This window comes from Hibiscus syriacus, unplaced genomic scaffold (genome assembly GCF_006381635.1).
Source record: "Hibiscus syriacus cultivar Baekdansim isolate YM2019G1 unplaced genomic scaffold, ASM638163v2 tig00002237_pilon, whole genome shotgun sequence".
In the NCBI taxonomy this organism is placed as follows: domain Eukaryota; kingdom Viridiplantae; phylum Streptophyta; class Magnoliopsida; order Malvales; family Malvaceae; genus Hibiscus; species Hibiscus syriacus.
Genome location: NW_024061918.1, coordinates 9,280,806 through 9,308,503, shown reverse-complemented (window position 1 = coordinate 9,308,503; position 27,698 = coordinate 9,280,806). Strand labels below are relative to the sequence as shown.

The 27,698-nt window shown below is 32.8% G+C and overlaps 2 protein-coding genes and 1 pseudogene across 2 annotated transcripts; 1 reads left to right on the top strand and 2 right to left on the bottom strand.

The window, feature by feature from the left end:
• Nucleotides 1-305: 305 nt before the first annotated feature.
• Nucleotides 306-3,083, bottom strand: LOC120140639 (annotated as a pseudogene).
• A 21,627-nt stretch (nucleotides 3,084-24,710) lies between these two features.
• Nucleotides 24,711-26,617, top strand: LOC120139540 (protein cornichon homolog 4-like). The gene is made up of 4 exons (XM_039154722.1): nucleotides 24,711-25,035; nucleotides 25,435-25,616; nucleotides 26,180-26,302; nucleotides 26,387-26,617. Exons 1-4 carry the CDS (start codon nucleotides 24,964-24,966, stop codon nucleotides 26,421-26,423), a joined length of 414 nt encoding a protein of 137 aa, XP_039010653.1. The 5' UTR covers nucleotides 24,711-24,963; the 3' UTR covers nucleotides 26,424-26,617.
• A 230-nt stretch (nucleotides 26,618-26,847) lies between these two features.
• On the bottom strand, nucleotides 26,848-27,288 carry LOC120140629. Its single transcript, XM_039155602.1, has one exon. It carries the CDS (start codon nucleotides 27,286-27,288, stop codon nucleotides 26,848-26,850), a length of 441 nt encoding a protein of 146 aa, XP_039011533.1.
• Between the last annotated feature and the right edge of the window lie 410 nt (nucleotides 27,289-27,698).

Sequence of the window (27,698 nt, the reverse complement as noted above, 5' to 3'; positions counted from 1 at the left end):
AATATTATTAAAAATGGGGGGGGGGACAATTACTGGCGTTTTGTTCTACCAAAAAAAATAAACAAGAAAGCATTAAATGAAAAGTTAACGGCAGAATTCTGTTTGTTTGCTGATTAATATTATTACACGTGTTTTAATCTAAATGATAGGACATAAATAGGAACGATGGGGGCGAGATTTCTATTCCCAATAGAGATGGAAATCATCTCTACTGCCTTTTCTAGCCTACGACCTCTAATTTCACAATCCGGTCCAACAGACAGACGGACGGCGAGAAGTTTTACTGAATGCTCAGCTGCTTTGTGTTTCGACCCACCGGGCTTTCCGCTTTTCTCTTCTTGATATCACCCACTAGCCTCTTGATGTAAGCAATGTATCCATCGACATCGAATTTTCGTTTGCATCAAGCATAGTTCATATATCGAATTTTCCCAAAAACAGGTCGTTCTCGCCATCCCTGGTTGAATGCAAATGTAGGATGACATGAACGAGTAAGCTACAACAGCACTTTCGCACGAATAGATGATATGACAACTAAACAACAAATACAAACCCGGTCATGCACTCCGCAAATCGACCACATGCAACCAACGTATCCATTTGGATCCCTACCATCTATCGAATACTGCAATGAGGAGTTTCGTGCCAAAGAATTAAAGTGACACTTTTGCATTGATATCAAATGCATCTTTACTTGATTTACCTTGTCATTTAGATATATGCATATTTCAATTGCCTCTTTAGGTCCCGTCGTCCACTCGAGAATCTTTTTCGCCCAGTACATGCTGCACATGGTGTTTAAGCTTTCAGAAACAAGATTACTACGAACAATATATATAGTGCAAGAATCACTTACAAATTTACTTAAGTTATACTCGGAAACCAAGGGAAAAACTACCGGCTAATTCGCATGGTTGTTTGATGTTTATAAACAACAATGGATGCATTCAAGATCTGTAATTAACGGGGCTGCTGCTTTCATCGAACTTTACACCGGGAATTGACTGATTTAATTGTGCCTTCCCAATTTATCATATTAATAGATTCAAGGCTAATTTCATCCATGTCAAACATGGAATAAACATGCAAACAACATTCTCAATGAAAAAGAGAGTGCAAGTTATCAAGAAGTCACTTGCCGCATAAAGCCATGCATCTTCCCATAGTGAACCATCTCGAGCTGTGATGCGTTCCAAAGCTGGAATTTGGGATAAAAGTAGGGGGGGAAATGCAGACGCATTGATGAGAACAAAAATGAATCTCGAGCTGAATCATACTAATGCATGATATCACAAAGCCAAAAAAACGTGCTCGCAAATGAAATTCAGAAGTTGCCAACAATTTACTTACAGGATCAGCTGTTTGTGCCTTCTCCAATTTCTCCGTCCTACAAATTCAAGAGTTATTTGCACTCCACTTGGAACAATAGGAGAACACTCCACAACAGAGTTCAAGACAACAGAAAACCACTCACATGTAAATATGTTCTCGCTTATCAGCAACATGGTCCATCAAGGTCTTTCGTGCCCATTCCCATGCCCCCTGTATGGTATCGTAATTGGGCTGATAATAGCAAAAGTTATCAGCAAGTTCTCTCCGCACAATCAACTCCTCTAAAAAAGTATCAACTGCCTTCAGAGTAGCAAGTAAAGATGAAACGGCGAACCATACATTAGATACAAGAAACTACTAAGTCAAAACATGCAGTAGAATGATTAGAGAATTAACTGCTACAAACCTGAGCATAAAGTTTCCGCAAACCACGTGCCTCCAAGGCACATCTCTGTGCAGAAATCTGCCCAAAATGTAGATATGGAGACAAACAAGAGCTCTGGGTTTCAAAGGATTATTCCTGTCTGTAGAATAATTCCTCAACCTTTTTGTCAAGAAACCATCTTTGTTTCCAATCAATACTTCCATTGCTGCAGTTTCTCCCCAGGTTCACACCATTTGATTTCAGGTACACCAGCCCCATTCCTGGCCACATGAAATATCAGAATTATCGACACAGAAGTAATCTGACTCAACTCCACCCAATTAGATAAATTTCTGACCTCAAAACATCGGAGATGAAACCGTCCCAATCAATCAGCAGATTCATTGCATCCCATTTCTTATTTGGTGGTAGTAGAGTCGGAAAGTCGATTAAATACTCAGGAAGCAGTTTATTTATCTTGCCCCTAATCGTCTTAGCACTATACTCTAACTTAACCGATGCAACCCAAATGGGAACTATATTATGAGCATCAACCTCATGTATGGTCACAGAATCACTCAGTCTCTTACAAATCTCTTCTTTACATTTTCGAATCGGCCTTAACGGTGAGAAATCAGTAACTAGAAGTGAAGCTTTACATTCTCCAAGAAACTTTGGTATTGTTTCTTCAGCTACTCCCTAAAAAATTCAGCACACATAAGCAAAATGTGGTACCACGCTGAGGAAAACATAGAATTCACAACCTTTTAGCAAGAACATTGCAGATAAGTCGTTCGTTTTAGACAAAATTTCCATATCATTGAATAAAGAATTCTACACAACTAAGGTAGAATCAACTGACTACAATAAGTAGCAATTTTTACATGAACATCCAGAGGATATCGGTTAACATTTTTAATTTTTTTTTTTGATTCGCGTAAACTCTAAAAAAAATGGGTTATCTTCAAATGAATTAAAATCAAATAAAAAAAAACCCTTACTTGAAACAAGAAGAAAGGAATCTGAGCATCTTCAAGACTTTTTTGTAATTGACGTAAACCCTTCAGCATGAAACCTAGTTGTCTTGGTTTAGCCCCCAAAAATTTATCAAAGAGATTGAAAGCTATAGCCACGGGCACATTGGCCTTGTTGGCTTGATCAACGGCGTGGATCAAAGCCCAGTTGTCTTTCAACCGTTGATCCCTAAACATCCAGACACCACGGGACCATTTCTCAATGGATGAGACCCTTCCTTCAAGACCCGGATCAGACCCGGTTGTACAGAGGTTGGTTTGGATGAGGGTGAAGATAGAGAAGTCGTGGAGAGGGTAAAAACGAAGCGAATCGAAGGGCGTACGCTACCGTGCGCCAGCAGGTGGGGCGGTGTTTAACAGGGCGGTGTATTGATTAAGGAAGAGAAATTGGAGGGAAGATGGCAGAAACAGTTTGAAGTTGTGGTTTAAAACAATATACGTGGATAAGTTAGAGATTCAACACGTGACACTGCAATCATATTGTTTTCAGGGTGGTGGGGTAACTATAGCTACGATCACTTAATCATTACTTTATTTGATTTTGACCATCATTTTTTAATCATTTTAATTAGATCATTTAATTATTTAATCATTTCAATCGAGTTACTGAGTAGTATGATAAGAACAACTCGAACCTGAAATTGAACCAGACCCGAAGCAACAACGACCCCGCTAGTGGCAATTACAATAACCGAAGATGAACTCTGTTTTCTATTACTTTGAGTTGCAATTGCAGTTACCACAGTTACGGAGATTGAGAAACAGAAGAAATGGATTTAGCAAGAGAGTTAAAGTTAGGACAAGTTCCCCACTTTAAATGCTCTGAAGCTGTTATCGAATAATTGGAAGCTGAGAAAACAACATCGCACAAAGAACACCGGAGCTTCACAGCTTTGGCGAGTCTATGAACAAGCATGGGCTCGATATGAGCCCAATACCAAGCTCACTTATCTTTGATAGCCTTGGTTCGAACCATGACTAACCCTTTGAGCCTTTTGTGCACGGCCTTGACCTGTTAACTGATCGATGGAGGCTGAGTCCACCGGAGTGATTGTATTTGTTAAAAAAATCGTGTTAATCCAAAAATGATATAAAAAAAAATAATGATAATAACAATCACACATCATTATAAAAAAATTATAAGGAACAAATCTATTCTGTCTTAAGATTGTTATGTAAAATAACAATTCGAGACGAAATCGAACTTGAGAAAATAAAATAAAGAAGTTAAACTTCTTAAAAAATAAATTAAAATATATGAAAAGAAAAATATTCTTTTGTTTGATCTTTTGATCAGAAACAGTTGAGGCATGTCACTACACAACTTCCTTAAGACAAATTTTCGGCCACTACTTTGGTGTTTAAGATTTTTTGTAGTTTGTCTCCCAGGATAATATAACTAGATGATTAGCTGCAGAGATCATGAACTATCATTGTTTTCGTCTATCATCGGAAAACTAATGGAGAAAAACTTTTATGATTTCTTGAACATGTGTTTAACCTAACATGTTAGCATAGAATTTATAGGGAATTTCCAAGAGAGATTTACTCCAATATCCTTTAATATTCAAATTTAAACAGATAATAATATCTTTTAATTTGAAATATTCAAAAGATATAAACACATTTTACTATTCAAACTTAAATATATATATTATTTTAATTGAAAGTATTCAAAAGTATATAATTATCTTTAATATTCAAAGTTAAATAGATAATAAATACCTTTTCAATCTAACTTATTCAAAGAGTAATTATCGTATTAATATTCAAATTAAAAATATCTTTTAATTTGCAATAGTAAAAAAGAATATGAATTTAATATAAATATTAAATTCATCAATGAAATTCACTTTTTTCCAATAATCCCCCACATAAATGAAATTAATGATTTTATCAAAAATATTTTAACTCGATGTGGTGGTAGACTCTACGATCAATAATTACATACGATATGTAGGTGTCTTCCTTTGAACTTTGCCTTGTGACAATATATTTACTTTATAGTCTAAATAGTATATGCGATGTCCTTGAACTACTTTATTGTTTGTTTAAACGATAATGTACTTCACACAACTACCCCTCTGACAATAATTTAGTTTTCATGGGTATGTCCTTAAAGCCATGAACATCGCCTAGTTCTGCAAGAGTTTGAAAGAACTATGCCAAATAGTCTTCTTGAAGCGACCACACTTCACTCTCACATAGGTACTTATGTTGCTCGACTCACCAAAGCACACAACGATCATTAAAAGTTTTGCTTAGCCTATACCACTTTGATCACTATTTATATCATAGGAACAAACTTGAGATAAGAAACCCCACAGTGACCATACACGATTTATGCAATTAGGTTGTCCCTTTGAACCAATATCTTGGGATCTCTAGTCAACAAGGTAGGGTTTTCCTTCACATAAAGCCTTTAAATTTCATAGACGTTAGTTTAATTCCTTTAGATGTTTTCTCAACTTGATCTCGATTTAACCTTTTAATTAGAAAATTCATAATGTTAATGTTGTCTTTTGATTTTACATAATCAATATAGACAACTCCATTTGAGATCAATTGCCTATGGTATTATGTCGACGTTGCATATGTTTCGACTTACAATTTTATGCTAGTTACAGTATATGCATAATGTGGGTACATGCTTTAGCCATTTAAGAATATCCTCCAAGAAATTCCAAACCCACTCAGTTTATTCTCCAAACTTATCTAGAGTTACAAACTCATATTCCATTATAACTCTGGTTACAACCATTTTCTTAAGGATTTTCATGACAAGACTTTTCATCTCAATGTGAAACATATTCACTTGTGTCGTTGATATCGTGATATCAAATTCCAACTAGCATCGGTCTATCTAGGCTATAGACGAACCGAGTCAAGCTCGAGTGTTTCTAAGCTCGACTCTACTCGAAAACTCGTGAGCCTAAAGTTTTCAAGCTTGACTTGAACTCGAAATCCTGAACTGAAGCTCGTAAAAGCATGAAAAGGCTCGAAATGAAAAAAAAAATCTTAAATTTAACTCTACTGATGTAACACCCTTAACCTGTATATGTGTACTATTACGAGTTAAAGATGTCACATTAATTATTTAAAACATTTCTTAACCCAAAATGGGTAAAATTTATTTCTTTTAAAAAATTCTGAATTTAACATTTATTATAAAATAATTCATCACAGAAAATCAAAATATAAATATTTCGATTTCAAATTCCAATCCAGTTTCAGACAGTAACAGGAAATTCTTCTATGTTTCATATAATAAATAAAACTATCTAATTTTAAAATCCAATTAATTCTTACATATAACATAATTTAATATAATAATTTTTATTCAAACGATAAATTTTATTTTGTAGACATTTCTAACTCGTATACATGCCAGATAGAGAATTTAGAACATAATAGGAAGTCATTTTTGTTATCTATAAATATTTTTTGGTGATTGATGCCAAGCTCAACTCCTTACTCCTATCATTTTCTTTTACCTACGCGTGAAAACCATCACACTCTAAGTATACACTTAGTGAGGTAATCTTAGTAATAGTCAATGCAATACAACACATAAATATAAATAAATAATATTACTCAATGCATCATGATCACTTTACTTGTATTTCAATCATGTTACTATATATTAACATGATATAAACCACATATAAAATTTCTTACCAATATACTTGCCATTCATTCCAAAAGCTCATAAGCTTATTCACATGTTTATCATTTATTAACCTATAAACCATAGCACAAATATAGACCTATGAGGACCCTGGGTACACAAGTCAAATATGCACCGAAGTGCTAAAATCAAATATGACACAAAGGTCGTGCCCACCATACACACTAAGTGTCTTTTACATATACTATAGTGCTAAACCGAATATGACACATAAGATCGTGCCCATAATCTGCACTAATTGTCTTTTATGTACACTCTAGTGCTCAACTGGAAATTCAGAATGTTGTTGAACTCTATGGCATGCTAACTATACCACTGTCCCTCAATAACTTACTTGGACATATAATCTATTTTTATTCCATCAATGGCAATGTATATCAATATAATTTAGCATTTTGGACAGTTCACACCTGAAATAACATTCATGGTATATAACATCATATATATCAACTAGTGATCAATGCATTTTATGTTCAACGCATTTTATGTTCAACGCATTTTATGTTCAACTTTTGACATATTTAGTACATGTCAAATATATGATAAATGACATAAATATCATACCAATATAGACTCGTCGCAAGTCTTTCTAATGATGTATAAAACATTCATGGATAATGTCATGCATGCGTTGCACTCACATTGACATTTTACATACAAGTCAAAGTATAAGCCTCGCTAAACTTTAAGCTTGATACTTTGTTTTCGATTTGGTTTGATCCCAAAATTTATCATAATTTCATATTCTGGCAATTTGCACTACCTTCAAAGAAATATTAATTTGTGTTAATATACACACTTAAAAATTATTTTGTTTATATCACTGGAAACTATACTCGAATACAAATCTAACCATATAAGGCACTTCTTTTATTTCAATTTGTACAATTTATAGTGAATTTTAAAAGTTGACTTACGGAAGTTGTTTTGAGCAGACTCTGCTGCCCTGTTTTCTGAACTATCCTCAATTAAAAATTCATATCTTTTTTATACTTCTCAAAATCAATATACATTTGTTTTAAAAAAAACTAGACTCCTATACAAATCCAAAGGTGTAAAAATCATCCTCTAATCAATTTTTTAAAATTTATGGTAATTTTCTAAACTTACTGTTTATATCATAAATTAGGCAGATTTCACTAATTTGCATCCTTAGCTTATTCCATAGTTCTATTAGCTTACCAAATGAGCATATATGCATGCATCACAAAACACACAACATTTAGGAGTCACTTCTTACCATATTAACTCTTTCACTGGCTCATCGCAAGCCAATGTTTGTTCGATATCATAAGTAAAAATTAAATATGCACTCACCTGGTGTCCTTAGGTTGTAGCCTTAGAAATTTGTATTTCTTCCTTAAGCTTCTCCTTAGATTTAATATTGTTTGATCTTGATTTCAATCATAATCTAAATGAACGCCATTTACAAAACATGTACAATTCAACCCACATTTTAGAATCTTACTAACATAGACAATAATTAAAAAAATAAATTCCTAAAAATCTTCCAATGCTCATTCGATACAAATTCCATGACACAACATAAATGTGGACCTTAACACTTCAATTTGATCATTCAAGTTCTTTTTTATCCAAATTTATCCAAACTTCTCATAACATTTTTCACCTAAGTTCCCAACTTTTTCATATTTGCAATTTGGACCTCAAACTTTACCAATTTTCCAAAATGATCCAATTGTACATTCTAACATCAAATTCAATATTCTAACATTAATTTTAAGCATAGTACAATAACTATTGGACAATTTCACATCAACCAATTAACTTTATATTATTTCCGAATGGTCTCTTAACTTTTATAAAATTACAAATTGGTCCAAACATCATTCTAAAGCTTTTAGAACCTTCCAAATATCATTTCTAAGCTTAGGAATATTTTTCTCTATTTTTCTCTTTAGGCCAAAAATCTAGGGTTAGGGATTCATAACTTTTCAAATTGTTTCAAGCATGAATTCCACCTCTAAACAACATTTCAAGGCTTCCACAATCAAACCCCTAACCTAATTTAACCAAATCATAAATTTCTCAAAACCTAGGGTTTAGGTTGAATGCAACAGATTAAATTCTACATGGTTTTAAACATCAAGCAAGCTTGGAAATGATTCTACGTCATCAATAATCTCAAAATCCATAATCAATCCATAAAACCCTAAGATCTTCTTCAACCCTAAAATCTGGGATCTAAGTACTCAAGCAAGATTAGCATGCAATGATGGAACCAAATGATAGAACTCTTCGAATAGAATAATTTTCTATTTCACGCTTTAATACAAAAACCAAAGGAAATTGATCAAAAATGAAAAATAAAATTTCTCTTACCTAGGGTTTATGGTTCACGCCTATGGAGGATGAAGTGAGCTTAGTCTCATGAAATTTCTAGTTAATTTCATATTTTGTTTATTGGGGTAGGAGGCGAGAACACCATTACAAAGCTTTATTAATCCTCAAGAAAGGAGGACCGAAGATGTCTCTATGAAATAAATTAATTAAAGAAAAGGGAAAAACATCAAAGATAACAGTTGATACATCCATTCAGGTGTTCATTTTCGTGATATAATCAACTAAGGAATTGGCTTCACAGTAAAGCCATCAGACTTTCGGCTGAATTAGAAGTCATGAGAGAATAAGCGTCACTACTATCAGGTCTGAACCACCACTCTTTCCACACCTTAATGAAAATTAATAATTACATCCATATCAAGCCACATGTTAATTATCATATTCCAAAGTCAAAGTTGAACAAATTGTTTTTCCTTTTACAACTTTACTCATGCAATTTCTCAAAAATTTCAATCTTGTCATTTTCATCCAACTGTTCATGTTGAACATGAAAATAAATTCTCAAATCCAATGATCTATAATAATTTCCATCATTTTAAAATGTGACAATAATATTTCTAATCTTAATTTAATATCCTTCCAATTTTCTCAAAATTTTTATTCGATATGATTTACCGATTTTTTACCGAACTTTGACACTTTATAGCATTTAACATAAATTCCATATCAAAAATTTGATTCCCACCGAAGCGTTATTATTGGGGGCTAATTACTCATTTATGGGATAAAATTTCTTTTGGGAAAATTACCACTTTAGTGCCTAAACTTTTCTTAATTTTATATTTTAGCCACTAAACTTTCAAAATTTATGTTTTGGTCACTAACCAAAATTTGGAGTATTATAATTAAAGCCCTAAACTCTAACTCGAACATTAAATACATGAAAACATTGTACTATATTTTTTTTAAAAATCAACACAAATATTTATATTATTAATAATTTATTTTTTTAAAATAAAATTTTAATATATTATATTTTTGAGTTGCTCACAAACTTTTCAAGTCAAGTATCAAGTAGCTCATTTCGGCTCGTTAATAACTCATGTGGAGCTCGAGCTCGAGTCTATTCGAGTCGAGTATTTATCGAGCTTTGACCGAGTATATCTCGAGTAGCTCACAATCTATCTCGTCTCATTTACAACCCTAGGTCTATCATTCTAAAATAGTAGGATTGTCAAAGAAAATGCAATCAATTGTTAGGACCTGTTTTCATATGTTTTGGTAATATGATCATTACCTTCTCAAGACACCCACACATTTTCAAGTTTTATATGACGTAAGTTATCGACCTTTTCATAACTCATATGGTGTCTTGTTCTTTTTCTTTCCTAGGGGCCTTATTTAAAAGATAATTTCTTGACAGAACAACTTCTCTCTCCCCCACTTGTTATGTGACAACTTAGAACTTCTTAGCATTGCATTTATCTTTTAATTTAGGGTTCAATTCTTTTATTTTGCTACTTCATTTATTTTAGGAGAGTATAGTGATGTTACTTCATGAATATATCATATTTTGCACAATGGTTTAACATATTCACTAGCACTATCACTTCTTATCATCTTAATCTTTTTATTAAGTTGGTTTTCAACTTTATGTTTATAGAAAACAAATTTCTCTATAACTTAACTTTTGCTCTTTTAGCAAATACACATAGCAATACTTTTCCTATCATCAATAAAGGTAATAAATATTTATTCTCCCTCGTCTGTTCCATTATTACGAATTTTAAGAATTTGGTCACTAACAATTTATTGTACTAATATCTTTCGTTTCGTATTTATGGTCCTATGTTATCCATAATTCTTTTATTCTATCTTATGGATACTATACACCTTATATAGTGTATCGATAATACATTCAGGATGTATTTCCAATATAGGAAGTCATAATACTTCCAAACATAAAAAAAATAGTGAATGTGGTAATAATGTTTACTTCATCCTCTCTACTAATCGAAAGATCATCCGATATTTGGGTAAATTTAACATGGTCAAATAGAATAACATATTATGTTGTCATATCTTAAAATTCTATCCATAGAATTTTCAAGTTCTCATTGTGGCTCATGACAACGAACAAACATGATTTCGTTTAACACACGAAATTAAAATTAATAATAATTCCAACAATAAACTGAAAATAAATTCTGGTTTATTTTACCAACAAAATTTAGTTGGAAACTAAAATTTTGAAACAAATCAGTAAGAAAGTTGTTAGTTTCAAATTATTTCTATAATAAGTGGCAATCAAATAAATATGTTAAGCGAGAGAATTAAAATTGTAATACCCCAAATATCAGGTTAGGGACTTTATTGAAAAGATTTGAAAATTTAAGATTTTATTTGAATAAGTGGTAAAAGATGAAAAAATGAGTTGGAATAGTGTTTAGAATAAATTGTAACAATAGATAAATTAAGAGGGCACTTTGGTCTTTTAAGAGGGAAAATGAATTTAAAATATATCCCTTATTAGGGATTTTAAAGGGGGAAAAGAGGAAAGTTAAGTTAATTCTATTCTTCTTCATCACTCACGTGGGTAGTGCTCTCCTTTTTAGCATAAGGTAAACTTCAATTAGTTAGTTATTCCTTTAAATTTTGGGTTGCTCTTATAATATTAAGTGATATGTAAGCTTAAGGAATGATTAAAGAAGATTAAAACTAAGTGGTGGATGTTTTATGTGAGATTTAAGGAAATGGGTTTTTGAATGATATGTTGATATATGAGTTTTTATTGAGGTTTATTAGTAGAATTGACTTGTTAAAGGAGTGAATAAGAGATTAGAAACATTGGATAGGATTAAAAGCATGGTAGAAAAAGTGATATGATTCTTGGATTGAGATGTTCCATGGAGATTTTAGATGTTATAAAAGGCTAAATGAAGGAAAGTTAGTTGGGTTAAACAAAAAAGAGTTTAATAGTATTGTTGGAGGTAAAAGTAAAAGATTAGAAGGGAAACATTAGTGAAAATCGAGCTGAAAAATGGTAAATCTGGGTAATGGTATCGGTACTGATTGAACAGTACCGATACTATAGGTGTAAATAGGTAGATATGTGACGAACAATATCGGTACCAATGTAAGTGGTATCGATACTGATGGGGTATCAATACTAACGAAACGAAGTATCGATACCATGGATAACATAATGCCAAAATGGTATCGATACCGAAAGGGAGTATCGGTACCATAGTGTAGTAGTATCGATACTGAGAGAAAGGTATCAGTACCATAGTATAGAAGTATCAATACCATGGTAGGGGTATCGATACTATTGCATCTGGAACTATAAGATAGATTGGAATTGTGATAGAAATTGAACTAATGATACTTTTGAGTATTATTAAAGTATAAATATTAAAGAATATACTAACATTTGGTATGATATATGTCTTCAATGGATGCTTGTGTAGATCATAACCAAGCTCTTGAATCTAGAAAGAAAAAGGGGAAATATAAAGTTGCTGATTAGCCGAACATCTCTACATCTTATTAGCGGGGATTACCAGGTGAGTACATTTATTGTAATTAGTTGGAATGAAGAAGATTCACAATGATTCAATTTAAAATGTTTTAAGTTAATGTATGTTTTATTGTATTTAATATGTTATCATTATATGTGTGGAAAGGATGCCATAAATAAAATGCATGAAAAAATGCATTAAGGCATAAAAGGATGCCATAAATGAAATGCATAAAATGATGAATTAAGGCATGAAAGGATGCCATAAATGAAATGCACGAAAGAATGCATTAAGACATGAAAGGATGTCATAAATGAAATTAATGAATAATTACTAAAGAAAAAAACAAAATGTACAAGAAAGAAAGGTATGTTGGACATACTAAGGATATTTATGATAATAGTATGAAAGAAGTTTGGTTTCAATAATAGGGACTTATCTAATCCTTATGGATTATACAAATTAGTTCGAAATCAAATAACCATGATATGCTTAAGTATACATTAATATTTCTTTACAATATTATTTCTCATTAAGTACCTACTTAATGTGTGTTGATTTAACGCGTAGGTAAAGGCAGAGATTAACTAAGTAAGGAGTGCAGTTGTAACATCGACGATCATCAATTAAGGTTGACTTATCAGTGACAATAAGACAATCCAGTTTATTTTGAAAAACTTATTTGGCATGTAATTAAAGTACTAAAAATGCTCTGAATGTTTAATTAAGTAGAACTTTGTAACAGATTACAATCAATGTTTTGTTGTATCTTAAATATGTTATGTTTTAAGAAATCGAAAAATAAAATTTTATAGGTTTTCAAATGAGGAACTGCTTTAAAAGTGATGTGACATATGTACCTTGTGTACGGAAAGGTATACGCGAGATATGTGTTACATTTATTGGTATCAGAGCTATAGGTTTAGCCGATTCTCGGTCGAAACCTATTTTATTTTAAAATAGAAAAGGTATTACATGCCATAAAGATTGTCAATGTTACTGGTATGGTGTCATTAGAGTGAAATTGATAACACTCCTTACTAATTGTAATGTTATTATCATGTATGTCATAATAGATGTCAGAATCTTCGAATTCGCGAAGAGTTGGGGAACAAGAGATTCAAAAAGGAACTGGTAGTGAAAGTTATAAGGATAATAATGAACAACCTCTCCCCTCTAAAAATGCCGGTACACCTGTACATCAGGGGATTTCGGTGCCTGAGTTTGGAACTTTCATGAAGCCCTTGATACCATACTGACTAGATTTCAACCTACTTCTACTCCTCCAGTACCGAGAATGTTGATCCCAAAAGAGCTAAAGAGTTTGAGAGCTATAGAGTTTTGGGGAGAAGAGGGTGAGGGTCCTATGGAGGCCGACTTATGATTAAATGATGTTATAATAATGATCGAAAGTCTTCACTGTTCATATCCAGAAAAGTTGGGTGGAGTTGTATCTTTACTTAGAGGATCAGCTCGGGTATAGTGGTCAAATATTACAATGTATGCACCACCGGAGCAAGTGATCTAGCAATTCTTCCTGGAAGAATTCAAGAACAAGTATGTGGGTGAACAGTTCAGACGGGCAATGCTGTTAAAGTTCTTTAATCTGAAGCAAGGTGATCGAGTCGTGCATGAGTTCGAGGCTGAGTACAACAAGTTGAGTCATTTTGCTACAGAAGTAGTTCTAAATGATAAAACAAGACGTGATTGATTTATAGAGGGTTTGAGGCCAAAGTTAAAAGAGATGATACTGGCTTTGAACTTGCCGAGTCTACAAGAAGTCATAAACTGAGCCAAAGCTATTGAAAGGGCTCAGGAGGAGACGTTAGCTGCAGAGCAGAGTTTACAGACGGGGAAAAAAGTGCGAATGTCTTCCACTCCCCATCATGTTAAAAGAGGCAAGGGCTCGATTTCCAGATACACTGATAGAGATAGTTCTGCAGAAACTTCACAGAAAAATAGACAATATCATTCTTTTGCTGCTAGCTCAGGTAGAGGATCTGGGGAAAGAATTCCATGTCAAATATGTGGTAAATTGCACAGTGGAGCATACAGACTCCTCAGTGGAACTTGTTTCCAATGTGGTGAGACATGTCATTTTTCTCAGAACTGTCCTTAGAAATCTGGGAATAATTCAGCGCAATCTGAAAGATCGGTGGCAGCCTCAAATAGAAGCAGAGGAAGGGGTAGATCCAGGGGACAATCAGATTCAATGCAGAGATAAGAGACTCAAGAAGTCTCTAGAATTTATAATATTAAGACTAATGAGGATCGGGATGACCCTGAAATCATAACATGTATTTTTCATCTTTTTGATGAGCCTGTATTTGTTTTAGTTGATTCTGGTTCTACATATTCATACATCAGTACAAAATTTTTTAGAGCTAAATGAATTCCTTTAGAACCAATTATTAGTGAAATGATAGCGGTAAACCCTATGGGTCACAGTGCGAGAGTAACTCGAGTATATAGAAAATGCTCAATAAAGATCCAAGGGATTGTGTTCCCGGCAAACTTTATGGAGTTACCCTTCGATGAATTTGAAATCATTTTAGTCATGGATTGGTTGTCTTCATATTATGGATGGGTCTATTGTCGTAAGAAACATTTGTTTCTAAAAGATGCAGAAGGTTCAGAAATTATAGTGATCGGTGAAAAAGCGAAATCACCATCAAATGTGTTATCAGCCATGATTGCAAGGAAAATGATGTCAAAAGGATGTATAGCTTTTCTAGACAATGTGATAGTTACACGAATACCTGAAGTTAGAGTAAATGATATTCCTATAGTTAGAGAATTTTTGGATGTTTTTCCTGAGGAGTTATCGGGATTGCCTCCAGATCGTGAAGTAGAATTCAAGATTGAGGTTTACCCGGGTACTGAACTTGTTTCTATGGCTCCATATCGGATGGCTCCGACTGAATTGAGAGAATTAAAAGCCCAACTGCAAGAGTTACTTGATAAGGGTTTTGTAAGACCCAGTGTTTCTCCTTGGGGAGCACCTGTGTTGTTTGTGAAAAAGAATGACGAGTCTATGCGATTATGTATTGATTACCGCCAATTAAATAAAATAACAATAAAGAACAAGTATCCTATTCTGAGGATTGATGATATGTTTGATCAATTGAAAGGAGCAACGGTGTTTTCTAAGATAGATCTAAGGTTGGGGCACCATCAGCTAAAGATCAAAGAGGATGATATTTCAAAGACAATATTTCAGACTCGGTATGGGCACTATGAATTTATGGTGATGCCATTTGTTTTGACTAATGTTCCTGAAGCATTTATGGACTTGATGAACCGAGTGTTCCAACCCTACTTGGATCAATTCGTGGTGGTATTTATAGATGATATTTTGGTATATTCCAAGTCAAGAGAGGAACATGATACTCATATTCGAGTAGTTCTTCAGACACTTCACAAGAAGAAGTTGTATGGCAAATTGTCAAAGTGCGAATTTTGGTTAGCCGAACTTGCTTTCTTTGGTCACATAGTCTCCACATAAGGCATAAGAGTATATTCTAGGAAGATCCAAGCTATAGTGGATTGGCAACCCCCAAAGAATATTTCTGAAGTTCAGAGTTTCTTGGGACTTGCTGGTTATTATAGATGGTTTGTGAAGAACTTCTCAATGTTAGCATTGCCGCTAACTAAGTTGTTACAAAAGGATATGCCATTTGTTTGGACGGAGAAATGTCAAGAAAGTTTTGAAAGTCTCAAGAGAATAGTAACAAAGGCCCCCGTACTAGTACAACCTGAGTCAGGTAAAGACTATATTGTTTTCAATGATGCATCTCATAATGGTTTGGGGTGTGTGTTGATGCACGATGGAAAAGTTGTGGCTTATGCCTTGAGACAGTTGAAGAATCATGAGAAATATTATCCGACACACGATTTATAATTGACAGTAGTTGTGTTTGCATTGAAAATCTGGCTTCATTATTTGTATGGTGAGCGGTGCCATATTTATACGGATCACAAGAGTTTAAAGTCTTGTTGACTCAAAATGAACTGAACTTGAGGCAAAGAAGATGGATCGAGCTTTTAAAGGATTATGATCTAATTATCGATTATCATCTCGGAAAAACGAATGTGGTAGCGAATGCACTGAGCCGAAAGATTTTTGCCTCTCTACGGGCTTTGGATACACATATGTCATTAAAGAAAGATGGTGCCTTGATTATTGAGCTTAAGTTAAAGCCGATGTTTTTGTATCGGATAAAAGAGCTACAATGTTAAGATGAGAAATGCTTGGTGAGAATGGCATAAGTCGAAAAGAAAGAGACCAAAGACTTCGAAATAAGAGTCGATGGATGTTTATATTATAGGGAAAACTTTACATTCCTGATAATGATGAATTAAAGAAAGATATTCTTTATGAGGCACATTATAGCCCTTTGACGATGCATCCAGGTGGGAACAAGTTGTATCAGGATTTAAAAAGTCGTTATTGGTAGCCTGGTATGAAAAGAGCTATATCAGAGTTTGTGGAAAAATGTTTAACATATCAGCAAGTGAAATATGAACATCAAGTACCTTCCGGATTGCTTCAACCGATATCTATTCCTGAGTGGAAGTGGGAGCGAGTTACCATGGATTTTGTTTCAAGGCTACCTTTATCACCAGGTAAAAAGGACTTCATATGGGTAATTATAGATCGATTGACCAAGATAGCTCATTTTATTCCAGTTCGAGTAGATTACTCGATGGATAAGTTTGCGGAGTTGTATATAAAGGATATAGTCAGACTGCATGGAGTGCCTATTTCAATAGTGTCCAATCGAGACCCAAGGTTTACTTCAGGAAGTCGTTACATGAGGCATTGGGTACTTGATTGAACTTTATCACAGTTTTTCATCCGTAGACAGATGGGCAGTCAGAACGAGCTATCCATATACTTGAGGATATGTTAAAGGCATGTGTGATTGAGTTTAAAGGATCATGGGAAAGGTATTTTCCTTTAGCTGAATTTGCGTATAATAATAATTACTAATCGAGTATTAAGATGGCCCCGTATGAAGCTTTGTATGGGAGAAAGTGTCGAACACCATAAATGGGTTTGAACTAAAAGACTGAGACCTAGTTGGGACAAAGTTGATTAAAGAAATGGAGGAGAAAGTAAACATTATTCAGGGAAATCTAAAGATAATCTCCGATCAACAGAAATCTTATGCTGATTTGAAAAGAAATCGAATTTCAAGTGGGAGATAAAGTATTTTTGAAGGTATCGCCTTGGAAGAAAGTTTTTGAGATTTGAGCGCAAAGGAAAGCTGAGTCCGAGATTCATTGGACCTTATAAGATCTTGAAAAGGGTCAGACCAGTAGCATATCAATTAGATTTGCCTCCGGATATGTATAAGATCCACAATGTTTTTCACGTATCGATGCTCAAAAGATACTGATCAGATATATCTCACATTATCACACCAGAGAATATAGAGATCCATTCAGATTTAACTTATGAAGAAGAACCAGTAAGGATCCTGGCTAGAGAAAACAAGGAATTATGTAACAAAAAGATTCCTTTAGTTAAAGTACTCTCGCAAAATCATAAGGTTGAAGAAGCTACTTGGGAAAGAGAGGAGAACATGAGAATGCAGTTTCCATACCTCTTTGGTTCAAGTATTTCTTTAAATTCGGGGATGAATTTTTCTTAAGCGGAAGAATTGTAATACCCCAAATATCAGGTCAGAGACTTTATTGAAAAGATTTGAAAATTTAAGATTATATTTGAATAAGTGGTAAAAGATGAAAAAAATGATTTGGAATAATAGTTAGACTAAATTGTAACAATAGATAAATTAAGAGGGCACTTCGGTCTTTTAAAAGGGAAAATGAATTTAAAATATATTCCTTATTAGGGATTTTAAACGGGGAAAAGAGGAAAGTTAAGTTAATTCTATTCTTCTTCTTCACTCACGTGGGTAGTGCTCTCATCTCTAGCATAAGGTAAACTTCAATTAGTTAGTTATTCCTTTAAATTTAGGGTTTCTCTTATAACATTAAGTGATATGTAAGCTTAAGGAATGATTAAAGAATATTAAAACTAAATGGTGGATGTTTTATATGAGATTTAAGGAAATGGGTTTTTGAATGATATGTTGATATATGAGTTTTTATTGAGGTTTATTAGTAGAATTGACTTGTTAAAGGAGTGAATAAGAGATTAGAAACATCCACTATAGTGTTGTTGGATTAAAAGTGATATGCTTCTTGGATTGAGATGTTCCATGGAGATTTTAGATGTTATAAGAGGATAAATGAAGGAAAGTTAGTTGGGTTAAACAAAGAAGAGTTTAATAGTATTGTTGGAGGTAAAAGTAAAAGATTATAAGGGAAAATTTAGTGAGAATCGAGATTAAAAATGTTAAATCGCGGCAATGGTATCGGTACTAATAGAACAATATCGATACCATAGGTGTAAATGGGTAGAAATGTGACGAATAATATCGGTATTGTTGTAAGTGGTATCGATACTGATGGAGTATCAATACTAATAAAATGAAGTATTGATACCATGGATAACAGAATGCCAAAATGGTATCGATACTGAAAGGGAGTATCAGTACCATAGTGTAGTAGTATTGATACTGAGAGAAAGGTATTAGTACCATAGTATAGAAGTATCGATACCATGGTAGGGGTATCGATACTATTGAGCCTGGAACTATAAGATAGATTGGAATTGTGATAGAAATTGAAATAATGATACTTTTGAGTATTATTAAAGTATAAATGTTAGGGAATATACTAACATTTGGTATGATATATGTCTTCAATGGATGCTTGTGTAGATCATAACCAAGCTCCTGAATCTAGTAAGAAAAAGGGGAAATATAAAGTTACTGATTAGCCAGACATCTCTACATCTTATTAGCGGGGATTACCAAGTGAGTACATTTATTGTAATTAGTTGAGATGAAGAAGATTCACAAAGATTCAATTTATAACATTTTAAGTTAATGTATGTTTTATAGTATTTAATATGTTATCATTATATGTATGGAAATGATGCTATAAATGAAATGCATGAAAGGATGCATTAAGGTATGAAAGGATTCCATAAATGAAATGCATGAAAGAATGCATTAAGGAATGAAAGGATGCCATAAATGAAATGCATGAAAGGATGTATTAAGGAATGAAAGGATGCATTAAGGAATGAAATGATGCATTAAGATATGAAAGGATGCCATAAATGAAATTAATGAATAATTACTAAAGGAAAAAAAACAAAATATACAAGAAAGAAATGTATGTTGGACATACTAAAGATGTTTATGATAATAGTATGAAAGAAGTTCGGTTTTAATAATAGGGACTTATCTAATCCTTATGGATGATACAAATTAGTTCGAAATCAAATAACCATGATATACTTAAGTATACATTAATGTTTCTTTATAATATTATGTCTCACTAGGTACCTACTTAATGTGTGTTGATTTCACGCGTAGGTAAAGGCAGAGATTAGCTGAGTAAAGAGTATAGCTATAGCAGCGATGATCATCAATTAAGGTTGACTTATCAGTGACAATAAGACAATCTAGTTTATTTTGGAAAACTTATTTGGCATGTAATTAAAGTACTAAAAATGCTCTGAATTTTTAATTAAGTAGAACTTTGTAATATATTACAATCAATGTTTTGTTGCATCTGAAAAATTTTGTGTTTTAAGAAATCGAAAAACAAAATTTTATAGGTTTTCAAATGAGGAACTGCTTTAAAAGTGATGTGACATTTGTACCTCGTGTACGGAAAGGTATATGAGATATGGGTGCTACAAAAATCCCTATTAATTTCAAATTCGAAATCAAAAATTTCAATAAACGAAAATTAAGTCTGTTTTTACTTTTCATTTTGTTATCAGATATAATCAATATTATAAAACAAAATTAGTAACCAAAGTTACTTTCACGACAATTTCTTTTAAATAGATTTGTCCACTTTGAGATTTTAGCAAATCTGTTAAGACGACATGATAAATCGCGAAACAAATTGATTCTCTATCTCATTTTTCCCACGATATTTGAACCGTTTCATATTAAATAAATGTAGAAGAAAGAGTTATGAATCGTTTAGAATTAAAGGGAAATATTCAAATTTCACCTACCTGATTGGCTTCATCGTTGTTAATAAAAAACTTAAACCATCAAGGTTCAAGGTATGCCCCCACAAAGTGTGCAACAAAGATCTTGCAAAGATTTTGGAATCCAGTTATTTGAATCTCTACATAGAAATTAGAGAAACTGTGTCGCACATTAAAATTTAAACTCAAAAGTGTTCCACAAAGAATTTGAAATTCATAAATTCAAAATTGAAGGAACCTCATCATTGGCGTAAATTCCTTTGTTTCTATCCAATATTTGTTTTGCCAAATTTTTGATACTCCCCTTGTATACAATAAGGATTAAACTCAAATGAATTCTATATCATCTCGGAAAATAAGAATAAATTTTTATTAAGATTGATAGAAAATCGCGTTAATCCAAGAATGATATAGAAAAATAATAATGATAATAATAATCATATATCATTATAAAAAGAATGATAATGAACGAATTTACTATGTCTTAAGATTGTTATGTAAAATAACAATCCGAGATGAAATCAAACCGAGAAAATAAAATAAAGAAGTCAAACTTCTTAAAAATAAAATAAAATATATGAAAAAAATACCTTTTGCTTGATCTTTTGATCGGAAATAGTTGAGGCCAATCGCTACACATTTTTCTTAAGATATATTTTCGGCTACTCTTTTGGTGCTCAAGATCTTTAGTCGTATGTCTCTCATAATACAACAACTAGATGATCAGTTATATTAGCACAACTGCATAGATCACGAACTATCATTTCCTTCATCTATCATTGAAAAACTAATGGAGGAAAACTTTTCTGATTTCTTAAACATGTGTTTAACCTAGTAGGTTAAAACAATATTTATAGAGAATTTTCAAGATATTTAATCCAATCATATATCTTTTAATTCAAATTTAAATAGATAATGATATCTTTTAATTTGAAATATTCAAAAGATGTAGACACATTTTACTATTCAAACTTAAAGAGATATTATTTTGATTAGAAGTATTCAAAAGTATATAATTATCTTTAATATTCAAAGCTAAATAGATAATAAATACATTTTTAATTTGACTTATTGAAAGAGTAAATATCATACTAATATTCAAATTAAAAATATCTTTTAATTTGCAATAGCCAAAAGGAATATGAATTTAATATAAATATTAAATTCAACAATGAAATTCACTCTTTTCCCAACAAAATTAGTCGTGGAATTCATTGTAGAGATAGTAAAAATGAAAAAAATGGAGAATTTGGCAACTCTAATACGAGTTTCACCGAAAGATTTTGATTCTTGTCTTTGTCATTGTTGTTGCTTGTGTCTTTATTTTTGTCATCATTTTCTTCGTCTTCTCGTTCCCCTAGATTATTAAAACGACATCATTTTATGTATTCTAGCATTTTCCAGAAAAATCAATCTGTACTGGTCAAATTTTGACTTTCAGGCGACTTTCCATACAGATTTTCATATTGGGTCTATGTTCTCTTTAGCAATAGAAATTTCAAAAAAAAAATGAGTAGAGATGTAGGGTAATGGGAAAAAAGGAATATGACCATGTAGGGGGAGAAATGGGTAACCCAAAATTATTTATTTTGAAATATGAGTTGATATCGTTGCTAAACCCATCATTATTGATACTGACCCAGGAGTATCGATACTCCCTTTAGAGTATTGATAATCCCTTTAGAGTATTGATACCAACAACTTAAAAATTAGCTATGAGAAATGGGGTAGTATTGATACCCCAATGGGGAATATCAATACTCAACCCTTGTTATCGATACTACCATGAGTATCAGCACCAAAATTGTATTACGAAATTTTAGTTTCGAGACCCCTCCTTCAGGTATCGAAATTGTGGCCTTGGTATCGATACTCAATGCACGAGTATTCGATACTCATACTCTAAAACCCAATTATTTGAGCGTTGCATAAGAACAATATCGATATTATTCCTCCAGTATCGATACTAATGCTATAGAATAAATTGTTTAGGCATATTAAATCCTCTTTAAACCATCCTAGAGGCCCTAAAGAGGTCCCCAAACATTATTAGTATCCTATTTGAGTTTATTGCAGTCATAAGGAGTCATTTTAACACTTAGAAACACATAAAACCATGATTTACCATAAATATGCTTATAATCTCCAAAAATTAATGCAAGCTACATCAATGCATAAAAAGGCTTACAAATGGTTTAGGAAGGTTAGAAGGGTGTTACCTTAAGGTCTTGGTAGCTGGAAAACGTCCTAATTCACCCAAGAGTTAACTTCTACTTACCCATTGCTTTGGAATCTTCTCCAACCTCTTTCACTAACATAACATAGAAATAGTATTACTAGCTTGTTTATGGGACATTTATGAATTTAAAAACACTTTCTAACTTCCATCTTACGCCCAAAACAAGTTAGAATCCCCTGAGTCTTTAAACCCTCACTAAACCTATTTTTGGTTCAAAGCTTAAAACTTGACATATGAGGCTTGAAACGAAGGTCTTGAAAAGGAGAATAACTTTCTTACCATAGATAAACCCAGCTAAGTGTTGAAATTCTTAAAGCTTCAATCTTTGTTTCACTTGAAAGATAGGAAAATGAAGAGAAGAGGAAGAGTGTTTGGTGAGGAAAATAGGGAGTGGTTCACACTGACATTATAGAAAATAAGGGGGTTTTAGTTTTTTATTTGAAAAATAGGAAATTTAAACCTTAGGTCCTCTTCTTTTTCTTTCTTAGTAAACTCATCCCAAAACCTTACACTTGGGCCCAAACTAAGCCTAATTCCAACTTAATTAGATCCACAATATTCTAATAAGTCATTTGGGCTCTATTTATAGGTCTCGGGTCAACCTGAACTACTAACCTAAAATTTTGAGTATTATAGGAGGAGGAGGAATTGTCGATGGCTTGATGTAAACTGGAGCAATAAGGCAACACTGGTTTGACACTAGGTTTCTACGTACGAAAACATTTACCACCTGACATTGGTTGTCACGAGCATGGTTTTCAGAACCGGACCGGTCAGCAAACCGGCCGTGCTACCGGTTCACTGGTTCAACCGGTCGAACCGGTCAGACCGGTCGAAAGAACCGGACGAATTAATTAATTATTTAAAAAAATATAAATAAAAATATAAAAAACATTTAATAAAAAATAGTTTTTTATATCACAAGTCATATTTAAAGCAAATTATAACATATATAAGTTAAAAACCATAAAATCAAGTGAAACAAAATGATTCAAATCAACTACAACATAATATTTAAGGTAAAACATATTAAATAATAAATATAATTATATAAATATAATCAAAAAATAAATTTGGGGCTAAAAAAATTATAACAAACGATGTCGTTTGGTTTAATTTTTAAAAAAAAAAATCTCACATGACTAAGAAACATAGAATATCATCACAAAAGTCTAAAGAGTAAAAATATGAAAACAAAACAATCCCACATGGCTAAGAAACATAGAAGAACATCCCAACTGACTTCTATAAATAATAGAGGTAATTGGCATCCAAAATCATGGAGCCTTTTGGTGAGCACAGAGCGAACTATTCTTTTGCTTCAATCAAGCTCGAATTTCAGGCTTTAATCGAGCTTCTAAATTTTTTTTTGAGTTCAAGCCTTTTTGAGTTCAAGTTTCAATATTATATTTCAAATTCGAGTTGAACTTGATAATTTTTAGCTCGTGAGATTTTTAGTCGAGTTGAGCTTACTTTTAAAGTTTTCGAGTTCGATTCGGCTTGTTTAACAAACGACGTCGTTTGATTTAATTTGTTTTAGAAAAAAATAGAACCGGTTTTCAATCGGTTCACGGTCCGGTCCGGTTCGAACGGTTCACAGCCGGTTCAAGGGTTCCTTCCGATTCACTAGTAGCGGTTGAACCGGTATAGAATGAATCGAATTAGACAGCAATTCCCGGTTGAACCGGTTGAACCGGCCGGTCCAATTTTCAAAACATTGGTCACGAGCAAGTGAATGGAGAGTAAGTACACGCACCTTAAAAGGTTCTAGTTTTTGTATCACTTTCATGTTTTAGCCTTTAATTTTCTAAAAGGAATTCATTTCATTTTCAACCATTTTCTTTGTATCTCTATTTCTCATTTTCATTGTTTGAGTCTGTTTTGTGGTTGTGCTTTTCCCCTTTCATTCTCTCTTCAAATTTTGATTTTATTTTTGTATAAGTTCTATTGTTCGTTACTTGGTTATTTTTTATTATTATTTTAATTATTTTAATTTATTTTTTTTAAATTTATTCATCGATTTTTTTAAATCTGGTGAATAAAAATGCTGGAATATAAAACGAAATTTACCAATCTAATTGTTTACTATTTTTGATGCAAGCCTAAATATAAAAATACAATATTCGATACATTTTGATGTTTAGCATTGAGTTTTAGTACTTTCAGGTTATAAAACCTAACTTTCGAGAAATGCCATTCATGGGCAACTATCCATCCATGGTGGGACAAAGGATGAGAAAATTTGAATGAGCTACTTTACTTTAAGCTTTCAAGTGTTGATTCTCAGACCAACAAAGACAACAACTTTCCTTATCGTCTGAGTTTTAATCCTTTTATCATCCAAGGGAAAAAACAAGGGAAGATATAAGCAGGAGGAGAGAGGAAGGGAGTCATGGGGGATATTTTCATATGGCTTATTTCTTTCTTCATCCTCATTGCTCTTGTTGTTCTCCTCATTTATCAGGTCAATTCCTTCCTAAACCCTAGAATCTTTTTTTTTCTGGGCTTGCCTGTATTTTTACGCTATATCACTTCTTTTTCTTTTTTAATTTTATAGTATGCTTTGCTGTTCGGTGAGGATTATTTAGTTGTTTATTTACATGGAAATCACTTAATAAATGCAAATTTTTGTCCTTTCTGTTGAGCAAAGAAGAGAAGAACATTTTTTGGAATGCATTTATCTGAGGCTGTTAAATTTGTTGTAAAAATTGTGTGGAACTGATTTGGTGTTGCTATTTTTTTTTTCTCTAAATAGTAATCCCACTGCAATTTGTTGTAAAAAGGAATCTATGTTCATCTGTAGATCTTTTTGGGTATATGAGAACCGAGGACAAAATTTTAAAGCTTGGTAATTTTGCTGCAGCTCACATGCTTGGCTGATTTAGAGTTTGATTACATCAATCCCTATGACTCTTCATCGCGGATAAACAAAGTCTTCTTGCCGGAATTCTTCCTGCAAGGATTTTTATGCTTATTCTATCTATTAACAGGGCACTGGATTATGTCACTTTTGTGTACTCCATATTTGTACTACAACGTGAGACTGTAAGTTATTCTCTCATCTTCTTATTCTACTTTTTCATCATTAGTGTAGGCGAATTCAAATGAGATTCACTAGTTTTAGTTCAAAGTTTATTTCAAATTGAACAACTTCAGCACCCTATATCCAATCGGATTTAAACTAGTCTCCTTTATAAATTTTGTTTAGTTCCAAGAGCTTGTTTGATAATGTAAATGATCAAAGATTCATTGCTTATTAACTTGTGCAAAGACATGCATCATAAGATACCTAATAACATAATATAGGTAGCAATGGAACTTTTGTCATATGCATTCAATTTGCTGGCATATGAACCTCCCATGGAGGGCATCATGGTTAAAATTAGCTTTATTTCCTCTCTAGCAGTATTGGCGTTTTTCTTTTTCAAAGTTATAGCTATTTGTTTGCTACAAATCAAGCTGTGTTTTATCGTATCAATCGTGGATAGATCATCAAACATATGAATCTATTTATCAGAGAAAAAAATATGTAAGCTGTTATTGATGTTTATCATGTGTTGTAGTAATTGTACATGCTTTCTGTTTCCTGAACTTTCTCTTGTAATCAGTTACACATCGAAACAACACCTGGTTGATGTCACTGAGATATTTAACTTGCTTCAAAGGGAGAAGAACCAACGCTATTATAAACTCGCGTACCTTGTTATTCTCCTATTTTTGTCGTTATTCTGGTAAGTTTTATTAATACAAATACACAGACTTGCTCCCTCTAATCATGTGCCTGCTAACCTGAGAGTTTTATATGTATTTGTTAGGATTATCTTCTCTGCATTAGAATACGAAGATGATTAACAGGAGCCTAGCATCGTTCGCAATCTGAGGTATTTGTCGCTCTGAACTGTTGCCGTGCATCGACTGCCCACAATTTTTTTGTCTTTGACAAGCTCCTTCTGTTGTAATTTGCAACTGATACAACCATGATTTCCAGGGTTGTAGAATTGTGAGAATTTCAGGTGTGATTTTAGATAAATATATATTTTCAGGCATACGGTGTATGTTTTTTTTTTGGCATTACTTAGCCTTTTCAATTTTTAATTTAGTAATTTTAGGGCATCAAATAATATAGTCTGTAGGAGTGTTTGAGCGTTCATTGTCAAATGATTGAGTCTTTCGAACAAATAATACTTTATAATTACCCTAGACTAATAAAAAATAGTAGTTTATACTTTCACCATGAGGGTGAGATGTAAAAATATGAATCAACTCTACCATGTAGTTACCCCATCCATGGTCGTTCACGATCGTTCTCGCTTAAGCACTCCTCTCTCCATCCATTATTGACCTTAGCAATGAAGTCTTCAATTCTTTGGTGTAAATCATCACCATATTCTTCTTCTCCACCATAACAACTGCAGTCATTGTTGTTTTCATGATCATCGTCTTCACAATAGCCACTTGAAATATCCGTATCATCTTTGTAGACATCAACAATATCACTACGTTCAGTTTGATCGAAGGAAGCCCCCACTTCAGACACTGAGCAGTCTCCATCGGATTCATCTATGGATTGTTTATGGCTTACAAAGATAACAGAAACTATTATGGCGTTGAACAACACGAAGAGTGAAAGATGATTGTATGAGAATTCGAAATTGCAGGTTGATAAAGATTTCAGGGTAACTACACATAGAATTAAGGCTGAACAAAAGAGCTTCATTCAAGTGTGTACTAAACAGGGGGAAATGGTGTTATTGTTGATTCTCCCATTTGGCAGGAGTGTAGCATTCATTATATAGGAGATTTGAGTGGGTTAAGAATAAAATATATGATATTTTAAAGATTTTGAAAGACCATTTCTTTCATGTTTTCAAGTAATGAAGACTTTGAAGAATAAGATGGGATTATTGTATCCCCGAAGTTACTTGGCAAGTTTCTTTTGTGAAGACTTGTTACCTGGTAAAAACCTCGCAAAATGAAGAAGGTTAGATTTCGTTTCTTGCGATTGAGGTTGATGTTCATAATGGAAAGAAAATAAAGGGCTTTTTTGTTAGATAAAAATACTACTACATTTTCAAGGCAACTTTCGTATATAAAATATTTTTATTTTAAGGTTTAATATCAAAATAA